Source organism: Doryrhamphus excisus, chromosome 13, assembly GCF_030265055.1.
Source record: "Doryrhamphus excisus isolate RoL2022-K1 chromosome 13, RoL_Dexc_1.0, whole genome shotgun sequence".
Classification (NCBI taxonomy): domain Eukaryota; kingdom Metazoa; phylum Chordata; class Actinopteri; order Syngnathiformes; family Syngnathidae; genus Doryrhamphus; species Doryrhamphus excisus.
The window spans coordinates 8458181-8478734 of NC_080478.1; the positions used below are offsets into that span (position 1 = coordinate 8458181).

Sequence of the window (20554 nt, forward strand, 5' to 3'; positions counted from 1 at the left end):
TGCTACCCTCTCATTACGAGAGAATGAGGTCACTCGATTACTACACCAAAAAGCTTTGATGACACCAGACAAAAGCAAACCAGGAGACGACTGTCTTCACCTTTTGAATTTCCCCTTGCAAGATTTGTTTGCTTGTGACAGACATGTCGGTTTTCTAGTGCAAAATTAAAAGTGAACACAGAGAAACAAAAGAAAAATTGTAGACAGTTGTTCCAGAATAGCAAGGTAACATGTCAACCGCCTGCCATAGACATGACATTTAAAATCGCTTTATACTAAAAAGGGATGCCAAAACATTCACGGACCTAATCTAATTTAAAAAAAAGAAGGATGCATCTTTCATCACACAGCCTGTTGAGGCCTGCAGATACCATCTTTAAGTTCCAGTCTAACAGCTACTTGTTGTCCCTTGGCGTGCAAACACACTTCACAGCTTTCTGGGGACTTTGGACATTTGTATGTGGCTGATTTTAGAAAAAAAGGAGACTATGGCATCATGAAAACGAGGCAAAGTGGAGGCTGTGGGGTGTAATTATGCAGCATCAAAGCCAAATGTGTTGGTTTATATCTAGGGATGCACAGCCACATTTTTTCCCCACTTCGGTTCCGATCCAGATACTTGAATTTGGATATCTGTCGATACTATTCCGATACAGAGCTCTGTTTGCTTTAATATTATTATTATTGTCGAGTCTGCATTTGAGGAGCTTGTCCATCAATCACTTTACTGAACAAAACGGAGGTAAGCACTCCACAAGAATACCAGAAAATGCCGCTGAAAGAATATTAGCAAACGTAGCTCCGCACACACACACAAAAGCACTGAGGCCGACAATCACGGCTTCACAGACATGTGTGATGTCCAGCTGCTTTGTGTGGCCTTGAACGCACCGGGTGCAGGTGGAGTGTTGTATTGTGTAGGGCGCGCGTGAAGAGGACAGCTGCAGTGCATGTGTGAAGACAGCCATCTTCACCGATTCATTTTCAGTTAAATTTTCTGATATTGTTCAAGCTACAGTTTGTTCATTGATACTCTTTTGGCTACATTTGCTGATATTCTTCTAGCTACATATGCAAACAAAAACAAGCGGACAAGATTCAAGCCCAGACATGGCTCATCGATCGGAAAACCACCGCAGGTGGTATCGGAACCTAATTCTAGATCGGACTGGCCCCATTCCTATTTTGGTGTTGTATTTGCTCATCATGATTGGAACCCCAACCGAATAGAAATAGTACCTGCACTATTCAAGTTGAAGAAACTGTAGTATTACTATAACATACTATAAAGGAAATTTACAGAATTACTTAGAGCAGTCACTCATGAAGGAGACATTTAAAAAAAAAAAAAAAAAAAAACTCCCTCGGAGGAAGTCCCTCTCTGAGGAGCTGCTCTTTCACAACATATTTGTTTACTCCTAGATGGTCTGGTGGATCTGTTTTGTCTACTAGATAGGGTCAAAAGCAATGTTTAAAAAGGCACATTGACAGGGCAGTAAGAAAAACATAAGAACCCCTACTCCTCTGTCATTAAACACGGTGCACCGTCTCACAGCATTCGCACATCCGAGAGAGAGAATGTGCGCAAGACTGCCGTCGTCGATGCCGGCATGTTGTTCTCGAGCAACATTTAAGCCTTGGAGTGATTGTGTCAAGAGCCACTGAGCAATGCTAGGATCCCAGGCGAGCGCTGGGCTGATGCGAAGCGACAAGCCACGATTCGGGCCTTTAACGTCACCACTGGTCCTTACATGAACGAGGCAAAGGGCGCCTCAAGGCGGAATATCTCGCACACAAGTGCAGGAAGGAGCTACAAAAAGAAAACATATGTACAAAAGAAAAGAAGAGGGCAAAGTCGGAGGGGGGAAATGCAGGTCACGGGTATGATAGGAAGAGTTGATGAACAGACAGATGAGATTTAGTCATTCCGATCAAACACAGAAAGAAAAAAAAAAACAGGAAAATGAGTCAGCCTCCCGGGAACAGCAATTTTCTACTTTGGAAAACATGACAAGAATGGAATATGCCATGTGTGAAGCAGTAGGCTACCTCCTACCAGCTAGTGGAATGCATGTGCAGGTTTTAGAGAGATAAAGGTGATGAAATGCATGGCGATGGAGGCGGAGCATAAATAAGAACACACTCCAGGAACAGGGAAGACAAGCCCATCGCTTGACGCGAGCACCTTAAAGGTGTCGACAGCACTTTGACAGCTTGCACCAGCACACACCTGTCCTGGCTGTAGCTACGCATCATCACCGCCCAGCTGCATGCACTTTATCCAAGGAGACAGACAGCAAAGAAATAAATTAAGTGTTATCGACTGTCCATCCCATTTTCTTAAAAAAAACATTCCTATTTTATCTGACAGGATAGCTTAAATCTCCAGCTTGCCCTGACATGCCCTCAAAGGAAATATTTACAGCAGACACACTAGAGCAGATATAATCTTTTTCAGGGCAAACCTGCCAAAAATCTGCTTTTCCATCAAGGACCCCACATTAGGAGACATGAAATAGTGATGGTTCAACTCATTACCAGACAGACAGCACTTGTGTGCAGCAGGGACGACCACAGCAGTGTGTGTCTGGCCCAATAACAACACAAAACAGCCATTGTGTGTGATTGTGTCCATCATTGGTAGAGGCAAGGAAGGCAGGAACCGGGAGGGTGGGGGGGGTGGCGTGTGGAGCTGAGCAAGGGGGTCAATAACCTTCCCTATAGCTAACAAGATGACCTCATTCACATCACATGGGAGGAATTCTGTCCCCACAACCAGCACTACTGTTCTTTATCATACTTACTATCATCCCTTCCCCTGACACGCCTTTCTCCTTTCAGTGGGAACAATCAATCAAGTGAGAAGCAGACTTTGGGGTTTTCATGCCAATCTTTGCACGACACAAATGGTAGTAAATGAGCTCTCTGTTCCACAAGTAGAAAACGTCCCTTTGTTTTTAATTTGCCACAGTAATCTCGCTCCCAACAACTGCACTGATAGGACAGGCAGAGCGCATCTTAATGACAAACAGCGAGACTCAACAACACACAACAGAACTGGGCTTGTGTTGAACTGATAACACGTCAAAACGGATTGAAAAGCGATGTGTTTCGTTTTAGTCATGGGTGGCTTCACCACAGTCAAAACAGTAGGGAGGAACATAGCACTGTAGTGGTGCACCAGGGCAACACTACTACAATGTCCAATGCGTAACAGACCCTGTGCTTTGTGTCGCTGAAGCAGAGAAGCCCCTGCTGTGGCAACTTAAACATTGCTGACTAAGTACCACGGGGGGCACAGTCGATTAATGACCTGTATGAACAGAGTGCATGATATCCAAGCAAAATTGCAATATGTGTGTGGTGATGGCGGTGCTAAGGTTTAAAATTGGCACAAGCTGGGGAGAGCAGAAAACTCCCCAAAATATGCACCAGAAAATCACTTATTAAAGAATAAGGGAGGCCTCAGCTACAGTATATTATATTCTCTGAGGAGGGGCTCACTGTACCCTAAACTGGGGGGCGGGAGGTCTAGCCCAAACCATTTTTGGCACAGGAGATACAGCAATGGTACAGTTTTGTACTTGTTCACACAAAACCGCAAGACTGTGAGAATTTAAGAGGAGTCAGTTGCTCGTCTTCTGCGCTATTTCCAAGGTGGCAGTCACGCTAGAAAGACTTTCACACACTATGTCAATTTCATTCAAAGCAACACTGGGGAAATCTAAACGGACAACATCGAGACGCAGGCATCTGAGATACAAAGCCTGTTAAATGGAGACTGCCTGTGGTAGAATCACCGCAAAAAAAAGATACAATTGCCATGACACAGTTTGAGTTAGAGCTGCACAACTATTGTTTGGAGATGACTCAATTGTAGACAATTGTAGTGGGAGTATGAGAGTTGTGGGTTAATCCAAGTATAGAAACTAAACACACATAAGGAAACCAGGGCGAGTTTTCATGAAAACAAAAGGGCAACATCATAATATTGACCAAGATTGTGATTGATGGCAAGATTGCACAGACAGCAGTATATACCGACTTGGAAAATAAAGTCCCGGTTAACCCAGAGAAGTGCATCGTTGAATGTGATGCGTTAGAAGTGCACGGAGGTCGCACAGATTTGAGACAAGCAGCTGACAGCGAGGTTACAGAGTGCCGGCGCTTCATACTCGGATGACAGAACTTCAGAGGCATCAAACTGACGCACTTTTTTGAAGCCCCTCGAGGAAGGTGATGGCAGCTCCGCCTGCTCTCGCCAGGCCTCACAGAAACAACACAGGCGGGTAGCGGACAGGTAAATTATTCACCTTTGATTTATCGTCCGGCTTAAAACGAGCGAGACGCCGAGGTAAAAGGCTTGGAACTGCAGGGAGGCCAAAGTACTAAAGGCTCTGGACCAGGATAAAGAGAGATTAACATTGAAAGTGTCTGGTAAATGAAATATTTAGGCAGACTTTAGAGTTGACATGCTGTGAAAACCGTCACGTATATTTCAGTATACCTGCAACGAGAGAGCAGAGCACAGCTGTGGAAAACAAACGTGGCGGAGGTTAAGTGCAGAGAAATTCCTGAGCTGGTTGCCAAAATGTGCTTCCTATTCCTCCAGTGAAAGGACACGGAGGAAATTAATGCAGCAGGGGTGGGCGGGCAAGGAGACAGAGTGAGCATTCAGTTCATTTTGCTGCCTCGTTCCTGGGATAAAAGGGGAGGAGACAGACGGTGCCAAATGTCGATTGCGTGATTCATGTTGTCGCTAACTGTTAAACACTTTCTCTTCTATTTATGAATCCAAAAGAAACAATGTCAGATGAAGACCGTTACACAAGTATATGAAGTTAAATAGGTGGTTCTTCACTTCCACTCTTCTATTCTACATTTATTATTGTAGAGTACCACCCAACCAGAACAAATTCCTCATATTGTGTCAACTATACCTGGTAATAAACCTGATTCTGACACATTTTTAAGTGAGTAAGCATATGGCACTTTCATAGTTTCGTATGTACCTCCGTATTGAGGTCACGGTTCATTTGTTGTTTTTTTGTACACAAAAGGGAACAATGTGTCGATAGATGAAAAATTTAGGCAGACTGCTTCGTTCCTGGGATAAAAGGGGAAAAGACAGACGGTGCCAAATGTTGATATTATATCATATGATGCATGTTGTCGTTAACTGTTACACACTTTTCTGTTTGTGAGTCCTAAAGAAACAATGTTAGATGAAGATTCTAGAGATGATGACTTCCATTTCAAAATGTTGGAAGGTGGTAGTAGTAATTGTAGGAACCTGTTGTGGAGAGACAGGATGAGAGGTGGGTCATGATGGAATTTTAGTTTAAAAAAAAGCAATCAAAGCGACGGCTGTGCCTCTGTGGAAGAGGGCGGACGCAGAACAGGCGTCGCCTGTCACAGCTGGCTGTCTCCTCCCTGTCTCGAAAGAGGGAAAACAAACCACAAACCTTCTCCTGTCTCTTATTGTGTCATTTCCTGGATGTGTTTTTACTCTAGACGCAAATAAAAGCGGAAGAGTATTCGTTGATCCGTGCTGCCATAACTTGAGAGGAGGGGGCGGATCTGTGGTTTGCGGTAAAGAAGTAAAAGCTATGTCCTTACATATACGCATGATTACCTAAAACTCCTTACTTAAAGCTGGGTTACGTTCAGGCAATGGCGTCTCTGATAGTGAGTCAAGCAGTCAGAGACAGTAGGAGGCCAAGCAGAGGTAGGCGCTGATAAGGAGGGCCCCAGCACTTGTGGGATTGAAGCCTGAGATAAGAGCCCCGGAGCTGATGTCGGATGACTTTATCACGCAGCACCCGCTGGGAGGTGCCGTTGCTGATGCTGGGGCCAAGGGTGGAAGGGGGGCAGGGGGATCAGAGTTTAGGGTCAGAATGATGGGCCCAAAGCTCAACAGGGCCGTGTGGCGGAGCTCTGGCACAAGGCCCCCTGAAGGAAAGGCAAATTTTAATCCTGCCTCCAGTACTAAATCCTTTGCTAAATTATAATTACACAAGGACACTGAAAGTGGTGACTATTGTAAAATAGTGTTTCTCACATTGGAGCAGTCCAAAAGTTAAAAGAATAGTTCAAAACCCAGTTAGAAACTGGGAAGCTGACAAAAATGCCTCTATTGTTGTACTTTATATTAAAAAGGGTAGCCTACGGATTTCTGAGGTGTATAGGATATGTGTGTAAATATTTTTGTGTACATTTATTGTTTTATGAAACTATGGTAATGGTTTAATTGTATTTGCTCATGCGTCAGGTTACAATGGAATGATTAGTTGCAGCCCTACACGTACATGTCATAGCGTGTACACACAGAAACGCATTACATTCATTTTGTTTTTATGATAACTATCAATTAATGTATGATGTATAATAGGAGCAGCTAAACTTGGCCAAATCTCCATCATTAGCTGAAATACAACCTATGTACCACAGTATATATGGCGTATATATATAATGTTGGCGCCCTCTAGACAGCTGGTGAACCAGTTGCACACAGTCCTTTTAAACATTATCTCTACTTTTTCCATTTTAAGTCGAGGCTTGTGAAGTTACTTTTGGATCTCCTGGGATTTCCTGGAGACCACACTGGCGTTAGGGAAAGAGAGGCAGACCGAACGAGACCCTACAAAGCTTCCAGATTGTATTTTCGCAATGGCCGCGACGGCTCAGTAAAGCGTTGCGCGGAATGGCGCTCGTTAATTAAATCCCAGCTTATGAAGTGGTGCTTTGGGAGAGGATGTGAAGGTGGGAGCAGGGGGTTTGATGGGGGATAAAACAAGTTTCAGCTTGTGACGATGGACCGGCAAAACACCCCCAATTGACTCATTGTGTCAGCCTCTATCGGCACTCTAAGCAGCGCTGTGCTCTATCCTAATAGATACTGCATTGATTGTGTGTCAGAGGTTAGCGTGGTTCCTGTCCTGTGCCGAATACACAGAGTTAACCTAGAAATTGTGCTCACTCTACCCAGATGTAGACAGAGATAACAAGGAGCCAGATGACATGGATGGGGAGAGGATAAAGAAAACAACTGCAGATGTACGGCATTGTATCAAACTCTCTAAACAACCATTCCCAAAGGAACAGCCTCCGACAAAAGCCTCCGTGGTGGACAGGGGACCGTTTGTCCTCCAATTGCTGACAGCTCCCTTGGGGAAAGTCAAGATCGTGGAGGAGGAAAAAAAACAAGCAGGCACAAAAGTGGCGCTGTAAAAAAAAAAAGGGGGGGGGACAAGTGGTACCATGCACCACGTTGCTCCGCAGCAGTGTGTTTTTGCAATGCAACAATGGCCTGTTAAATCTATTAAACAAACGCATCTCGAAACAAGCCCAGAGGGAGAGGTTGGCTTTGATTAAACAATTCAAAATCAATACCTGACTCTTTGAATCATCATAGGGGGGAAAAATTGACATTAACAAAACTTCCCGACATCGCTATGCATTCTATGGGCTGTCATAACCTGTCTAGAGAAAAATAAAGCAACTTGATGCTGCTTGTTGGCTAGCAGGCCGTAAAGAGTAGTATAAAAAAAACATAGCAGGTGTCACCTCAGGGAGGCGAACAACTGCAACATAGTGTGTGTGTGTGGGGGGGGGGGGGGTGCGTTCCTGTCAATCTGCCACAATGACCTTGAGGCACTACATGCGTGTCAGCAACAAAATGTGAGTGCATGGAGCATAGTGGGAGAAACACAAGGGTGGGGTTGGCTTTCCCCTCCCCGTCATAGGAACAGCTGTGAAGACATGCACTTAAAAACTGGGTGGGTGAAGTGTGTGTGTTTGTGTGTGTGGGGGGGGGGGGTGTCATGCAGCTGTCAGGCTAACATGCTTTCGGACAATCTTAGATTTGGTTGTAACTACTCGGGCAGTTGCCGTACTAAGCCCAAGATTCAACTGAAATTGTTTCACCTTGGGTGGGGTTCACTGACATCATGTGTTGTGTGTTGTGAAAACGCCGGGCCCCTGAATGTCGCACCAGGGCGGCAAGCCTCGTCAAAGGGGGCAAGAAAAGCAAACAAACTCCCTAACAATCTCCAGACAGTCCGGCACTGGGGTGACTTATAGCACGCACATGTAATTTCTGGCACTGTGGTACTGTTTGGCCTGGCGCTGTGGAAACCCCCTAGTAAACTTTAGGCGGCCTGGGTGGGAGTGGAAGTAAGATGTTTGGGAGTTATGTTTTGCTCTATTTTGCATCTGTTCCCCAAACACTGCAATATGGTGCTAAAGTTCATACTTTGACTGCAGAAAAACACACGAAAATGTATGATCACTATCATGCCAGATCTCCTGGGTCAAAATCTAATTTAGCAATTAGTGTGCAAGATCCAGAAGGCGCCAAGACTTTACTAGGACCAATAAAGGACTCTTTGTAACAAACTGGTTTTAAAAATACTTTAGGAAACGCAACTATGCATATAAAAATGTATCTAATTACAGCATTTGCTCCAAAGGCTTAGCCGATTTTCTCACAAGAACCACAGATGCTGTGATCTCATTGCCAATTATTTCAAGCTTGCCTGCCCTTTATCAGAATTCCAATACAACAACCCATCTGACTTTTTTAAAGAACCGTGGTGGTTTGGATTCTGGGAAATTGTACGGCACATCTGGACATTGTCAAGGAATATGACACTCTGGGGGAGGTCCACTCTCAAGATTGTACATGGTAGGTCTTTTGTGACTACTTGGGGGACGGGTAGAGGTATGCCGTGCGGGCTGAGAAACAGTATGGGACAATGGGAACTACAGGGACTGTGCACCACCACAGTGCCGCATGTAGACAACTAAAAAAACTACAGATGAGTGTCCATGTTTGTAACTACCATCAATATGTAACACAGTGGTATGTCTGTGTACAAACACTGACATCACAATTAAAAATTAACCATTCATGGAGTTGCACTGAAAGGTCATGACTAAAAAAACTAATGACAGTATATGTGCGTAATGCTGTCATTCCGTTCAACCAGAGCAAAACACCAAATGTACCAGACAACTGTGTCATATAAACAATCCTACCCCCAAACAAACGTTCTCTTCTTTGAGCATTTCATAAGCACATGTAATGTTGTTAAATGCTAAAAATCAAAAATTGTGGACTCGGAGTGGGAGTTAGTGTACAGTTATGCCAACCAAACTCTAGTAACAGACTGATCACAGTTGAGATTGCAATTATTCTTCAATCCTAGTAACATACTGATCATAGTTGAGATTGCGGTTATTCTTCAGTCCTATCAATGCTTCCACCAAATGCCATTTTAGTTGGTGAGCAACTTCGGTTGTCGGTCGTTCCTTCGATGAGCTCAAATTGAATTCTTCTTAAGACTTGATTTATCCACCTCACAAACTCAAGAACACACTGTAAAGGTATGTTTAAGCAGTGTAACACTTGCTTTCCTAATACTTTCAGGATGTTTCCGAGCGTGTCATTGAACCTATCGCAATACAACTTATGAGGAGTAAATGTGCAATGTGCAAGAAAGGCATTTTTTCAAGTTGGGCAACTCACTCCTCTTATGTGACTTGCTTATCATCCATCTGGAAGAGAGACTAGAAATCTGTGCAGACCGGTTTTACAGCAACATACTCCAGGCGCCTGCGTAGTGTGGCAACACCGAAACTATATTATGTCAGTGAAGAAGATTTATTTAAATTATATTCAAAGTGTGCGAGAAGGTGAAATACTTAACGTGTGTGCGGGAGACGGGTAATTTGGATTACATGAAACTTGGTTACGATACGTTGATACCAGCAACATTTAAAAGGACGAATAATCCCACTGATCTTGTGTAGATCACAGTTATCAAAGATGGCAGACAAAAGCGAGATTTTAGAAGATGGGAGAGAAGACAGCTGATGGAGGAAATACAAGGACGTGTGAAGCAGAGGTTTGTTTATTTTTAAGGAGAAGTTATAGAAGGCTTACCAAACTTCGGAGCGGTGGCCATTGTTTGGGCAACACACACACACAGGCAACATTCCTCCGCGGTATAAACTCGCCCACTGGGCAACAACTCTTACAAGAAACTCGACAAAGACACGATAAGCTTTTCGACCGTGTTAAAATTAACCGCATATGTTTGTTTTAATGTGTTTATTTGGGTGGGGGGGCGAAGTGACGAGGTAACGTCGCCGAGTCCAGCGGCACGCGCACACACACACACCCTGTGTGGCTAGCTTCAACTGTAGCTAACGCTAAACTACTGGAACATGTGGAAGCAGGGCCCGGGTAAATAACTTTTAAAATGCCTTCCAAGTAGCTGAAAGTCCACCTTAAATACATCCTAATGTTATATGTTTTAACTATATTGATGAGAATGTGAAGTTTAAACGCTCGAGAGAAAGTTTTCGTCTAGTCATAAAGTCAACAACACTGCTAATCTCAGCCACATGACTCTCACATGCAAAGTCAACATTAGTGATAATTGTGGTGATTTTCATTAAATAAGATGTGTAAAATGTGTAGTTGTATGTTTCCATAAGGAACGCCGATATGTGGGATCGATGCAAATGCCGGACATCGCCTTGGCTAACTACTACCACCACCACCACCACCACCGCCGCTTACCTTCATCGAGAAGCCGCTCGAGGTGCGTGAAGATGCCGCAGAGATTGGGCAAACTGGTCATGAGCTTCTTCTCGTTCAACAATTGCATCAAGTAGTCCGGACTCGGCCTCGGTCGCTCCTTCACTTCGACCTCTCCAACCATCATCTTTGCGGCGAGAGCGGAACGCACACAAGCCCGAACACAGAATCCTTTTTTTGCTGGGGAGAAAACAAATAAAGAAAAGGGAAGAGAAAAAAAACTTGCAGCTCCAATCCCTCCTCCTCGTAAGAACAATAACGTGTAGTAGGATCCCCCTTTCCCGGAATCAAGCTGGATTTGTTCGTGTAGTTAGATCGCGGACTGGGAGCCAAAAAAAAAAAAAGAAACCGTTATTTCCTTTCCCGAGAGTGGCGCTTGGTACTCTCCTGCAGACAGTGTGCGCTCAGGGACGGTCGATTCCTACACTGTAGGCGCGAAGGACTCAATGTCCCGCCTTTCTAGTCAGCTATAGGCCAGTGTACCTTCATTGGACTAATGTTTCAACCAATCAGCGTTCACAGCCAATCCCCGAGGGGCGTGTCTCAGCCTAGAGGCGAGAGTGATCGACAGAGGTGAGGGCCAATGGACTACGGTCCCACCTCCATCAGGCTCTACACACAGAATTTATCAAAAAAAACAAAACAGATGCCAGGGCAAATGCTGCAGATTACAAATGTTACAATTAAATAATACTGTGAATTTGCAGCATTTCTCTCATGCGGTATGTCTTTTGCACTTCGATTTAATTTACAGCATTTTATGGGGAATTGTGTCCTTTGCTGTTTCTTCTGTGTTTTTAGTGTAATGTTCTAATGCAGGTCAGGTTTAGTAATATCTGTAGAATATACCAATAATCAGTAGGTCAATAACAAACGAGCTGTGGGGCGCACTATGGACACCCCTAAAATAGCTAATATCTTATCTTTGTTATTTTAGCTAATCTTATCACTGAGCGCTAGGAAAGCTACAGTAATAAATAACCTCTTTCACACCAAGATCTTGCCCCCCCAAAAAAGTAGTAGATTCCACATTTACCGTATTTGCCTCTGTCTTTTATACAGTTACGTGGAATAATAAAATAAAAAAAATAATAATTGTCCTTACATAGTACATTTTGATTATCCGAAGAATATTTGTAAAACAAAAACAACCAATAAAGTAGAGGATACCCTTATTTACTATATTCGCTTTTGCCATTTATACAGAACCCAGCAAAAATAATTAAAAATAATAACTCGATGATGCAATGTCAGCAGACATTGCGTGTGCATTCTGGGCTACACAACTTTTACTAATTTGTGTTTATTTTTTTGTCATTCTATGTACATAAGTAAAGACACAGTGTGTATTTTAATACAATGTATGTATTTACCCAAATGAGGATAAATGACATAGAAAATGGATGGATGGATGGATGGATGGATGGATGGATGGTGTGCATTTCCTTATCTGGTCTCTTCAATTTATCTATCTCTTTCATTCTGTTATTGTTATAAATATATTGGTGTGCCTTTGCAGTCCAAAATCCAAGTTATTATTTAAAAAAAGGCTGAGTTTACCGTCTTCTCTGTTCAACCATTGCGCCTAAATAGTTGATAAGTGGCAGTGATTAAATTACAGTGACATCGATCTGATGTACTGTAATGTGTTTTTGTTTTTTTTTGTTTTTTTTACAGTACCACTTTAAGTGGTTTGGTACCTCTGGACTTGATCTTAGGACCTCCTGATTATAAACAAAGTTGAGCTATACACCTGCAATTGATTCAGCAGAATGTGCACAGTAATAGGCTCTGTAATTCTATTACTAATTCCCATAATGCATTGCTGCAGTGCTCTTTAAATAGTTGTTAATATTACGTGCTTAATGTTAGGCCTATATAATGGGCCTTTTCTCATTCCATGGAGTATTGTTAGACGGCTTGTAAGTATGTACTGACTTATTTACTGTATTCATTCACCCTAGAGTTACTATTTACTTACTGTTAATGTTATATCATTTCTTCATCTGACACCATTCATGTCCATTCATTTTCATCCATCCATCCAGTTTAAATAAGCTCTACTTCTTCCTGCTCCTTTTTTGGACCTGTTGAGCAGTAGATTGTGTGTATGTGATGTATTTCAATGTAACACTGTATGCATGTTGAAATACAGTAAATCAATTTTAACATCTTATGTTTGTATGGCGGTTAGCGCGCAGGCCTCACAGCTAGGAGACCCAAGTTCAATTCCACCCTCGGCCATCTCTGTGTGGATTTTGCATGTTCTCCCCGTGCATGCGTGGGTTTTCTCCGGGTACTCCGGTTTCCTCCCACATTCCAAAAACATGCACGCGGGGATACAGTACCTATTGTCCATAGGTATGAATGTGAGTGTGAATTGTTGTCTGTATTTGCTCTGTGATTGGCTGGCGACCAGTCCAGGGTGTACCCCACCTCTCGCCCGAAGACAGCTGGGATAGGCTCCAGCACACCTGCGACCTTTGTGAGGATAAGCGGTAGAAAATGAATGAATGACTGTATGGCAACTTGTTGCTAGGCAGAATTTGCTTGCAGATGTTTCCCCTGTACCACATAACATGAATACTAGAAAGACAAAAATTATCAACAAAAATAAATTATCAAATTAATCTCCACCTTGGATTTCATGATTTTCGGCAATTGTTACACATGAGGGTGCTTTTGTTTTATAATGTAGTTTGTCCATGCAATGATCCCAAACGGATTGGGGATTATCAGAGTAAATACTAAGAGTAATAAATGTCTTGAGCTGAAAAATTTGGGAATCCCTGGTTTGGTGTGATGGATTGCTTTAAAGGACATTCTGTGGCTGTGATTAACAGAACAGCCTGATGAGGCCCAATGAAAGCGTTGTGTGACATTGTGCGATGTGTGGACCCCGGCAGCCAAGTCCTTGATGGTAAAAATTCATTAACATGATTGCGAGACATCACGCCATTGCATTAACTTTTACTGAATGCAGAGATCCTATCAGTAGCACAAGGTCATTGACGCCGTCTTTGGCGAGCACCACCAATTTTTGACACTCTGATTATAGAATTTTTAAAGTCAATCTGTTTTTCCCATTAATTTGGACAACTATTAATAGGTTAAGTTAGATTATTTTGACTTGAAAAAAGGTGAAATATGACTCAAAACATAACCTCAACATGTGCAGTCCATGTCCAACACAACGCCTATTGTTACACAAGACCTGTACATCTTGTTATCCGTCTTGGGACCGATTGATCAACGCTGCTGTAATCAATAGAACCTTTTCATCGTCCTGTCCTTGGGAGGACCTTTCTACATATCCTCTGAAGATTAACAACCCTGATCAATGGGACACACACACACACACACACACACACACCAGCAACCTCCAGTGTCTCTCACCCGGCTCGCAAATAAAGCACAACTGGTCCAGTTTTGATTCAAGCAGCTGTTGACTGCAAAAAAAGGAAGTGGGGGAGGGACGAGTTGTTAAACCTGAGACTTCGTTCAATTTGTACTCTCGCTGCTCGCCAACTCGGGTCTTTGTAAAAGCAGCCTCCTCCCTGCCTCGATGAATGCTCCAACAGCTGCACTCTGACCTTCTCTGACTTCAGCTTGTCGCCATTGTGTTGGTGACGGAACCCATAGAAGAGAAGGGCAGCGGTAAACTGATCAAACAAATGGAGATTGGAAGATGTGTTTGGATAAGTTTAATGTGAATTAGACTGACCGTCCTGTAGTACGTCCATCATTCTACCACACCCTTTAGCCAGCGTCTACAAATAGCCTCAGTTGTTATTGCTATCAGAGTACACAGAATGAGAGCCAGGAACACTAGCCGTCGAGCTAAAATCCTGGACTTGATGTCCAGTGCAGCTCGTCATGAGTCAGGGAGTGACTTTTACCAATGCAGCTAGCCTCCATTACTCCTGCTAAGCTGACATCGACATACAATTTGAAAAAAAAAATAGATAATTTCCATTAAAAAAAAAATCGTGTTGTGGTATTGTTAACTTTCTAAGCAGCGTTAAACGACAACATGGCTACTGTTTAGTTACACAGCATTAGCATGTGCACACGGTGACTTCCTGTTCAGTGCAAAGTAAAATTCAAAATAAAAACATGGGTTTGATCAATTTGTTTTCCAGTTGAAGAAATTATCATGGCGATTCCAGTTAACTCGGTAGTTTAAAAGTTTGGTTTAGTCATACTAACAAAATTTGTATTTTTTTTCTACTAAGTGTGTTTTACCAATGGGCATAACATATTAATTGACTGTTAATACCAGTAACTGTAATTGCGATTAATCGTGTCTTGAAGCAATTGAGTCCAAATGGAGTGCATTCCTGGCCTGCAGCCAGCCTGCTCAATACAACACGAGCATTAAAACAAGAGTTCATAACAGTCAGAGATGGGAGAATTAAGAAAAAATACAATAAAATTAGTCAGATTTTTCCCCCCTGCAGTCAGTCATGGAAATACAGTTAGATATACTCTAGCTCTGTATTTTCCTTTACATCCACTATGAAACATATTATTAGAATTAGTTAGAATTTTAAGTTAGTGTAACACAGGGTTATTTTAGGGCTATCTGAATAAACGATGCAGGAGAATAGTTCTTGGGATTTTGAACTGGTGTGAATGAGACACGGAAACACAGATGTTTTGCAGTGAAATCATATATTGTAAACGGGGTGTAAGGTGAACAATAAGACAACCGTAAATTTTCACAACAATCTTGGTCAAGTAGCTGGTATAACAGTTTGATGAGTCTCTGGGGTGGAGTTTGCATGTTCTCCCCGTGCATGCGTGGGTTTTCTCCGGGTACTCCGGTTTCCTCCCACATTCCGAAAACATGCTCGGTTAATTGGCGACTCCAAATTGTCCATAGGTATGAATGTGAGTGTGAATGGTTGTTTGTCTATATGTGCCCTGTGGTTGGCTGGCGACCAGTCCAGGGTGTACCCCGCCTCACGCCCGAAGACAGGTGGGATAGGCTCCAGCACCCGCTGCGACCCTCGTGAGGAAAAGCGGTAGAAAATGAATGAATGAATGAATGAATGAGTTTCTGGGGTAATGGTGGCTTTAGGAACTCCACTCTTAGAGGAATGGTCCTTGATCCTTGAGTCCACTAGAGTCACAGAGTCAAAAGGAAAGACGGTCCTACCCATTCGCTGCCAGTTCGGAAGGTTTCCTTTGCTTGGTGTAGGACCAAAGCAGTCTAAAAAAAAAAAAAAAACCCTGACCTGTACAGGCCAGAAACAGGTATTAACATGTCAGTCAAACTTTACAAAATTTACAGGTAAATACTCCAAACACATACTTCCAATTCAAGATGGCCATACTTCATAATCTCAGTAACCGTTCATTCGTGGCATTCATCCCACTTTACTGGCTAGCAATGAGTTTAGCAGTAGTTTAGCATATAGTGGCCGCAGACGTGGCCGGTGAAATGGAAAAGCTTACCGCAAAAGTTGTTTTCTTAGGTATTGATTTCAAAAAGAGAGTTGTGAGCATGCCGCTTGTTGACCAGCCACAGCAGGAGCCGCTGATTGCCTGCACCTGCTGGCCCTTTACTGCTTCCTTGCAGCACAGACAGCGAATCAGGAGGGGACCTCACGTCAGATGACCAAGTCATATGACTGCTCCTCATTAGGGTGGTGGCATGACATGGGTTACATTAGCAAATGATTTCAACTACAAAGCTCCTCACATCACATCTTAACAGTTGGGATTGGCATGGTATGATTTCATTTATTTTGTTGCTTGGGCGGATCGAGTGGTTAGCACGCAGGCCTCACAGCTCGGAGACCCGAGTTCAATTCCACCCTCGGGCATCTCTATGTGGAGTTTGCATGTTCTCCCTGTAAAAGCGTGTGTTTTCTCCGGGTACTCCGGTTTCCTCCCACATTCCAAAAACATGCTAGGTTAATTAGTGACTCCAAATTGTCCATAGGTATGAATGTGAGTGTGAATGGTTGTTTGTCTATGAACACTATCTGTGCATGCAGATATGTTCTTTTTATTTCCTTGGCACTTTGGACATGTGTATTTGTCATTCAAAAGATGTTTTGTTTAATAAAAAAAAGTGCTTGGTTTGACTTAAATAAAAGTATAAAAAATTACGTGATAGTATACAGCTTGTGCATTGTGAGCACAAAACCTTCGAAGTCAAAACCCAATACAGTCAAGAAAGAAACCACAAACCACAATGCTCTATGTATGTGTTTTGAGTTGTTGACTTTATTTTTTTTTCTTCGTTATAAAAGCAGGTGGAAAAAGTCACACACTCGTCTGGCATCAAATGGAGCCTGGCATTTATTCCCCGGCTTTGAAAATAGCTTTAGTTCTTATCTGTAATGGGGCGTATGCTAATTTGAACCTTGACATCTTTGCTCGTACTGCTCATCCATCTGCAGTGTTATGTCAACAGAGCGACACATGCATAGTGGAGACGTGCAAACTCAAACCTGCATTGGTGTGCTGGCTTTTCTATTGTATTTGCCTTGCCCAGTTCTTTTTTACCCTTTTGGAAAGAAAAATATAGTATGAGCTTCACTCTCTATTACAGTAGACTGTGTTTGTGAGAGAGACAGCGGTGATATCAATCCCCCACTCCCCCTTGGCTGCCCCTGCCTTTTGTGGTTTCGTCATTTTTAATAACACGCTTTCTGTTCGATAATTAATCCAATTAACAAAGATCCAGATAATTGCGGAACATGCGTTGAGGGTGTTAGCTCCCTCACAAGGAGTATTCGCCGGCTGCCGAGCTGACTGGTTGCGACAGAATGCCTCTGACTGAAGTGTACGATGGCGTGTTGTGATGTGGTTCCAGAGGATGGCAATAAAAAAGCTCAGAGGTGCATTCATGGCCCAACTTTTATACAGTGACACAGGGTCCACATTTTACATACAAGCTGATGAAACCTTTTATTATTATAGAGAAAAAGAATCCAAACCCTGCGTGCAAAAGTGATAGCTCCCTAAATCTAATAACTGCAATCAAGCATTTGCGATAACTTGCAATGAGTCTCTTAAAGCATCTTTGCAGAATTGTTGTCATTTGGTCATATTGGGGGCGGCACGGCGGTCTAGTGGTTAGCGCACAGACCTCACAGCTAGGAGACCGGGGTTCAATTCCACCCTCGGCCATCTCTGTGTGGAGTTTGCATGTTCTCCCCGGGTTTTCTCCGGGTACTCCGGTTTCCTCCCACATTCCATAAACATGCTAGGTTAATTAGCCACTCCAAATTGTCCATAGGTATGAATGTGAGTGTGAATGGTTGTTTGTCTATATGTGCCCTGTGATTGGCTGGCGACCAGTCCAGGGTGTACCCCGCCTCTCGCCCGAAGACAGGTGGGATAGGCTCCAGCACCCCCCGCGACCCTTGTGAGGATAAGCGGTAGAAAATGAATGAATGAATGGATGAATGGTCACATTGGAGGCTTTTGCAGCATGAAGCGCCTTTTTAGCATCTCAATAGGATTCAAGTCAGGACTTTGACGAGGCCACTCCAAAGTCATTTTGTTATTCTTCATCCATTCAGAGGTGGACATGCTGGTGTGTTTTGGATTATTGTCCTGCTGGAGAACCCATGTTGGTTTCAGATGGTCGGGACGTTCTCCTTCCTCCATTTTTTGGTAGACAGCAGCATTCATGGTTCTGTTCATCACAGCAAGTCTTCCAGGTCCTGACAACTCTAAAGACTTGACTGTTTTTTTTAAATGTAATCATTATTTTTATTTTTTGTAACAGGTGGCAGGACGAAGCAAAGCAACACATGTGTGTTGTCACAAAGTGGGGGTAGGGTTAAAGGACAGCTGGAGCCTCTGGTGATAGAAAAACATCACCTCCAAACCTGCTCGTCGTCAATCAAACTGCAAGAAGTCACACGCTCTGTTTTAAAGTTTGGAGGCTGGGGGGGCGGGGGGACCGTTGAACGCATCCCGACTGGCCTTCAAGACTAACTTAGTTTAAAAGCCTGCCATTTTGTTTTGTTTGTGCAACCGTTTTTGTGAGTGTATGCACACTCCCAAAGCGGTAACACAACAGAGTGTATGTGAGTGATAAGGATAAGGATGAGGAGCTCACAGGCGGGAAGGATGGAAGGAGTGTGACAGAGAGCAAGATAGAGAATCCTCATTGATCACGCATGTTCACAGGAAGATTGACCCGGTGGTATGGTTTGCAATCGAAAAACACACATACAAAAACACACACCTCAACCTAGCATTTTTGTTGTTGTATGGACTACTCTACATAGTAGTGCACAATAGTTCATTTACTAGCTCGTAGTATCAATCTGGATGGATAATGTTTGCAACTTTATTGATAACTAAAAACCCACCTCTTTAAATCTGTTTTTAATGTTTAACTTTTTATACCTGACTGCTGTGCCCCGCCCCGCTTTTACTCATGTTTTAACTGTGTATTAACCAATGAATGTTGTATTTTGGTGTGTCTTTTATTCTGTTTACTTGTTTTATTCAACTTCATTCTTTTGTAAAGTGTCTTTGAGTATCTTGAAAAGCGCTATCCAAATAAAATGTATTATTATTATTATTATTATATCCAATGGCATATAGTATGACATTTGCATGTGTTTTGTTTTGTTTTTGTGTTTGTTTTTGTGTTTTGTGTTAGTTGTTGCATTTATGCTTGATTATAAAACAGGTCGAGGGATGTTTACATGCTCTACATGCTAGTTGCTCTACCCGAGTTTTTTTACACACAGATAGTCCCACAAAACACATGACATGTTACCAATGCGTTTGTCTATATGTGCCCTGTGATTGGCTGGCGACCAGTCCAGGGTGTACCCCGCCTTACGCCCGAAGACAGCTGGGATAGGCTCCAGCACCCCCCGCGACCCTCGTGAGGAAAAGCGGTAGAAAATGAATGAATGAATGAATGAATGTTACCAATGCTGATGCTAAAATGCTAAAGCTACTTACCATTGAGAGTCTTGAAGTAACTTCTTTTCTTGAGAAACGTCAGACTGTCCAGTCTCTAACTTCCATATTGGATGTTAAAATCCAACACATATGGCTGTATGTTAAAATCTAACATTTTAAAAAGATACATCACCGTTTATTATCAACTTGTATAACAACCCCATCGAGTGGTTAGCGCACAGACCTCACAGCTAGGAGACCAGGGTTCAATTCCACCCTCGGCCATCTCTGTGTGGAGTTTGCATGTTCTCCCCGTGCATGCGTGGGTTTTCTCCGGGTACTCCGGTTTCCTCCCACATTCCAAAAACATGCTAGGTTAATTGGCGACTCCAAATTGTCCATAGGTATAGATAGATAGACTCCCTTTATTGTCATTGCACAAAAACACAGTAGTGAAATTGCCAACGAAATGTCGTTACCTGGCTCCCATATAATAACAGACACAAAAGAAGATAAGTAATAATAAATAATAATAATAATGTGGAGAATAAATAGATAGAATAGACACCAAATATGAACAACATAATGTAAAGTGCAGCGTGAACAGTAAATTGCCCAAATAATGAATGTGAGTGTGAATGGTTGTTTGTCTATATGTGCCCTGTGATTGGCTGGCGACCAGTCCAGGGTGTACCCCGCCTCTCGCCCGAAGACAACTGGGATAGGCTCCAGCACCCCCGCGACTCTCGTGAGGAAAAAGCGGTAGAAAATGAATGAATGAATGAATAACAACCGCAGCTAGTGGCACAAACTGGAAGTACTTTTAAGTAGCCGCAAATTTGACCAAACACAGTGAAGTATGCATACCTGGAGGCGGGCATTGGTGGAATAAATTAAAACAGACCGTTTTTGCGGGAACCACAAAATCCAAAGAAATACAGTGGTAAAATACATAGGTGCAGATTCTGGAGGAACTGGAAAGCTTTATGTGTGTAGCTGCTCTATTAAGAGACCACGACTTAATACAGAGGGACGAAAAAATGAGCAAAATAGGACCCC

At 42.9% G+C, this 20554-nt stretch overlaps 1 protein-coding gene and 1 long non-coding RNA gene across 7 annotated transcripts in view; one reads left to right on the forward strand and one right to left on the reverse strand.

Moving 5' to 3' along the window:
- Positions 1 to 11034, reverse strand: part of qkia (QKI, KH domain containing, RNA binding a) — a 105688-nt gene extending 94654 nt beyond the window's left edge. For all 6 annotated transcript variants that reach the window (XM_058091394.1, XM_058091391.1, XM_058091389.1 and 3 more), the window contains exon 1: positions 10589 to 11034. In XM_058091394.1, the coding sequence (XP_057947377.1) occupies positions 10589 to 10733 (145 nt within the window). In that variant the 5' untranslated portion in view covers positions 10734 to 11034. The remainder of the gene's footprint in view (positions 1 to 10588) is intronic.
- Positions 9597 to 10827, forward strand: LOC131140720 (uncharacterized). Its single transcript, XR_009132450.1, has 2 exons — positions 9597 to 9908; positions 10504 to 10827. It is a non-coding gene; the product is annotated as an uncharacterized LOC131140720 (long non-coding RNA).
- Positions 11035 to 20554: the final 9520 nt, after the last annotated feature.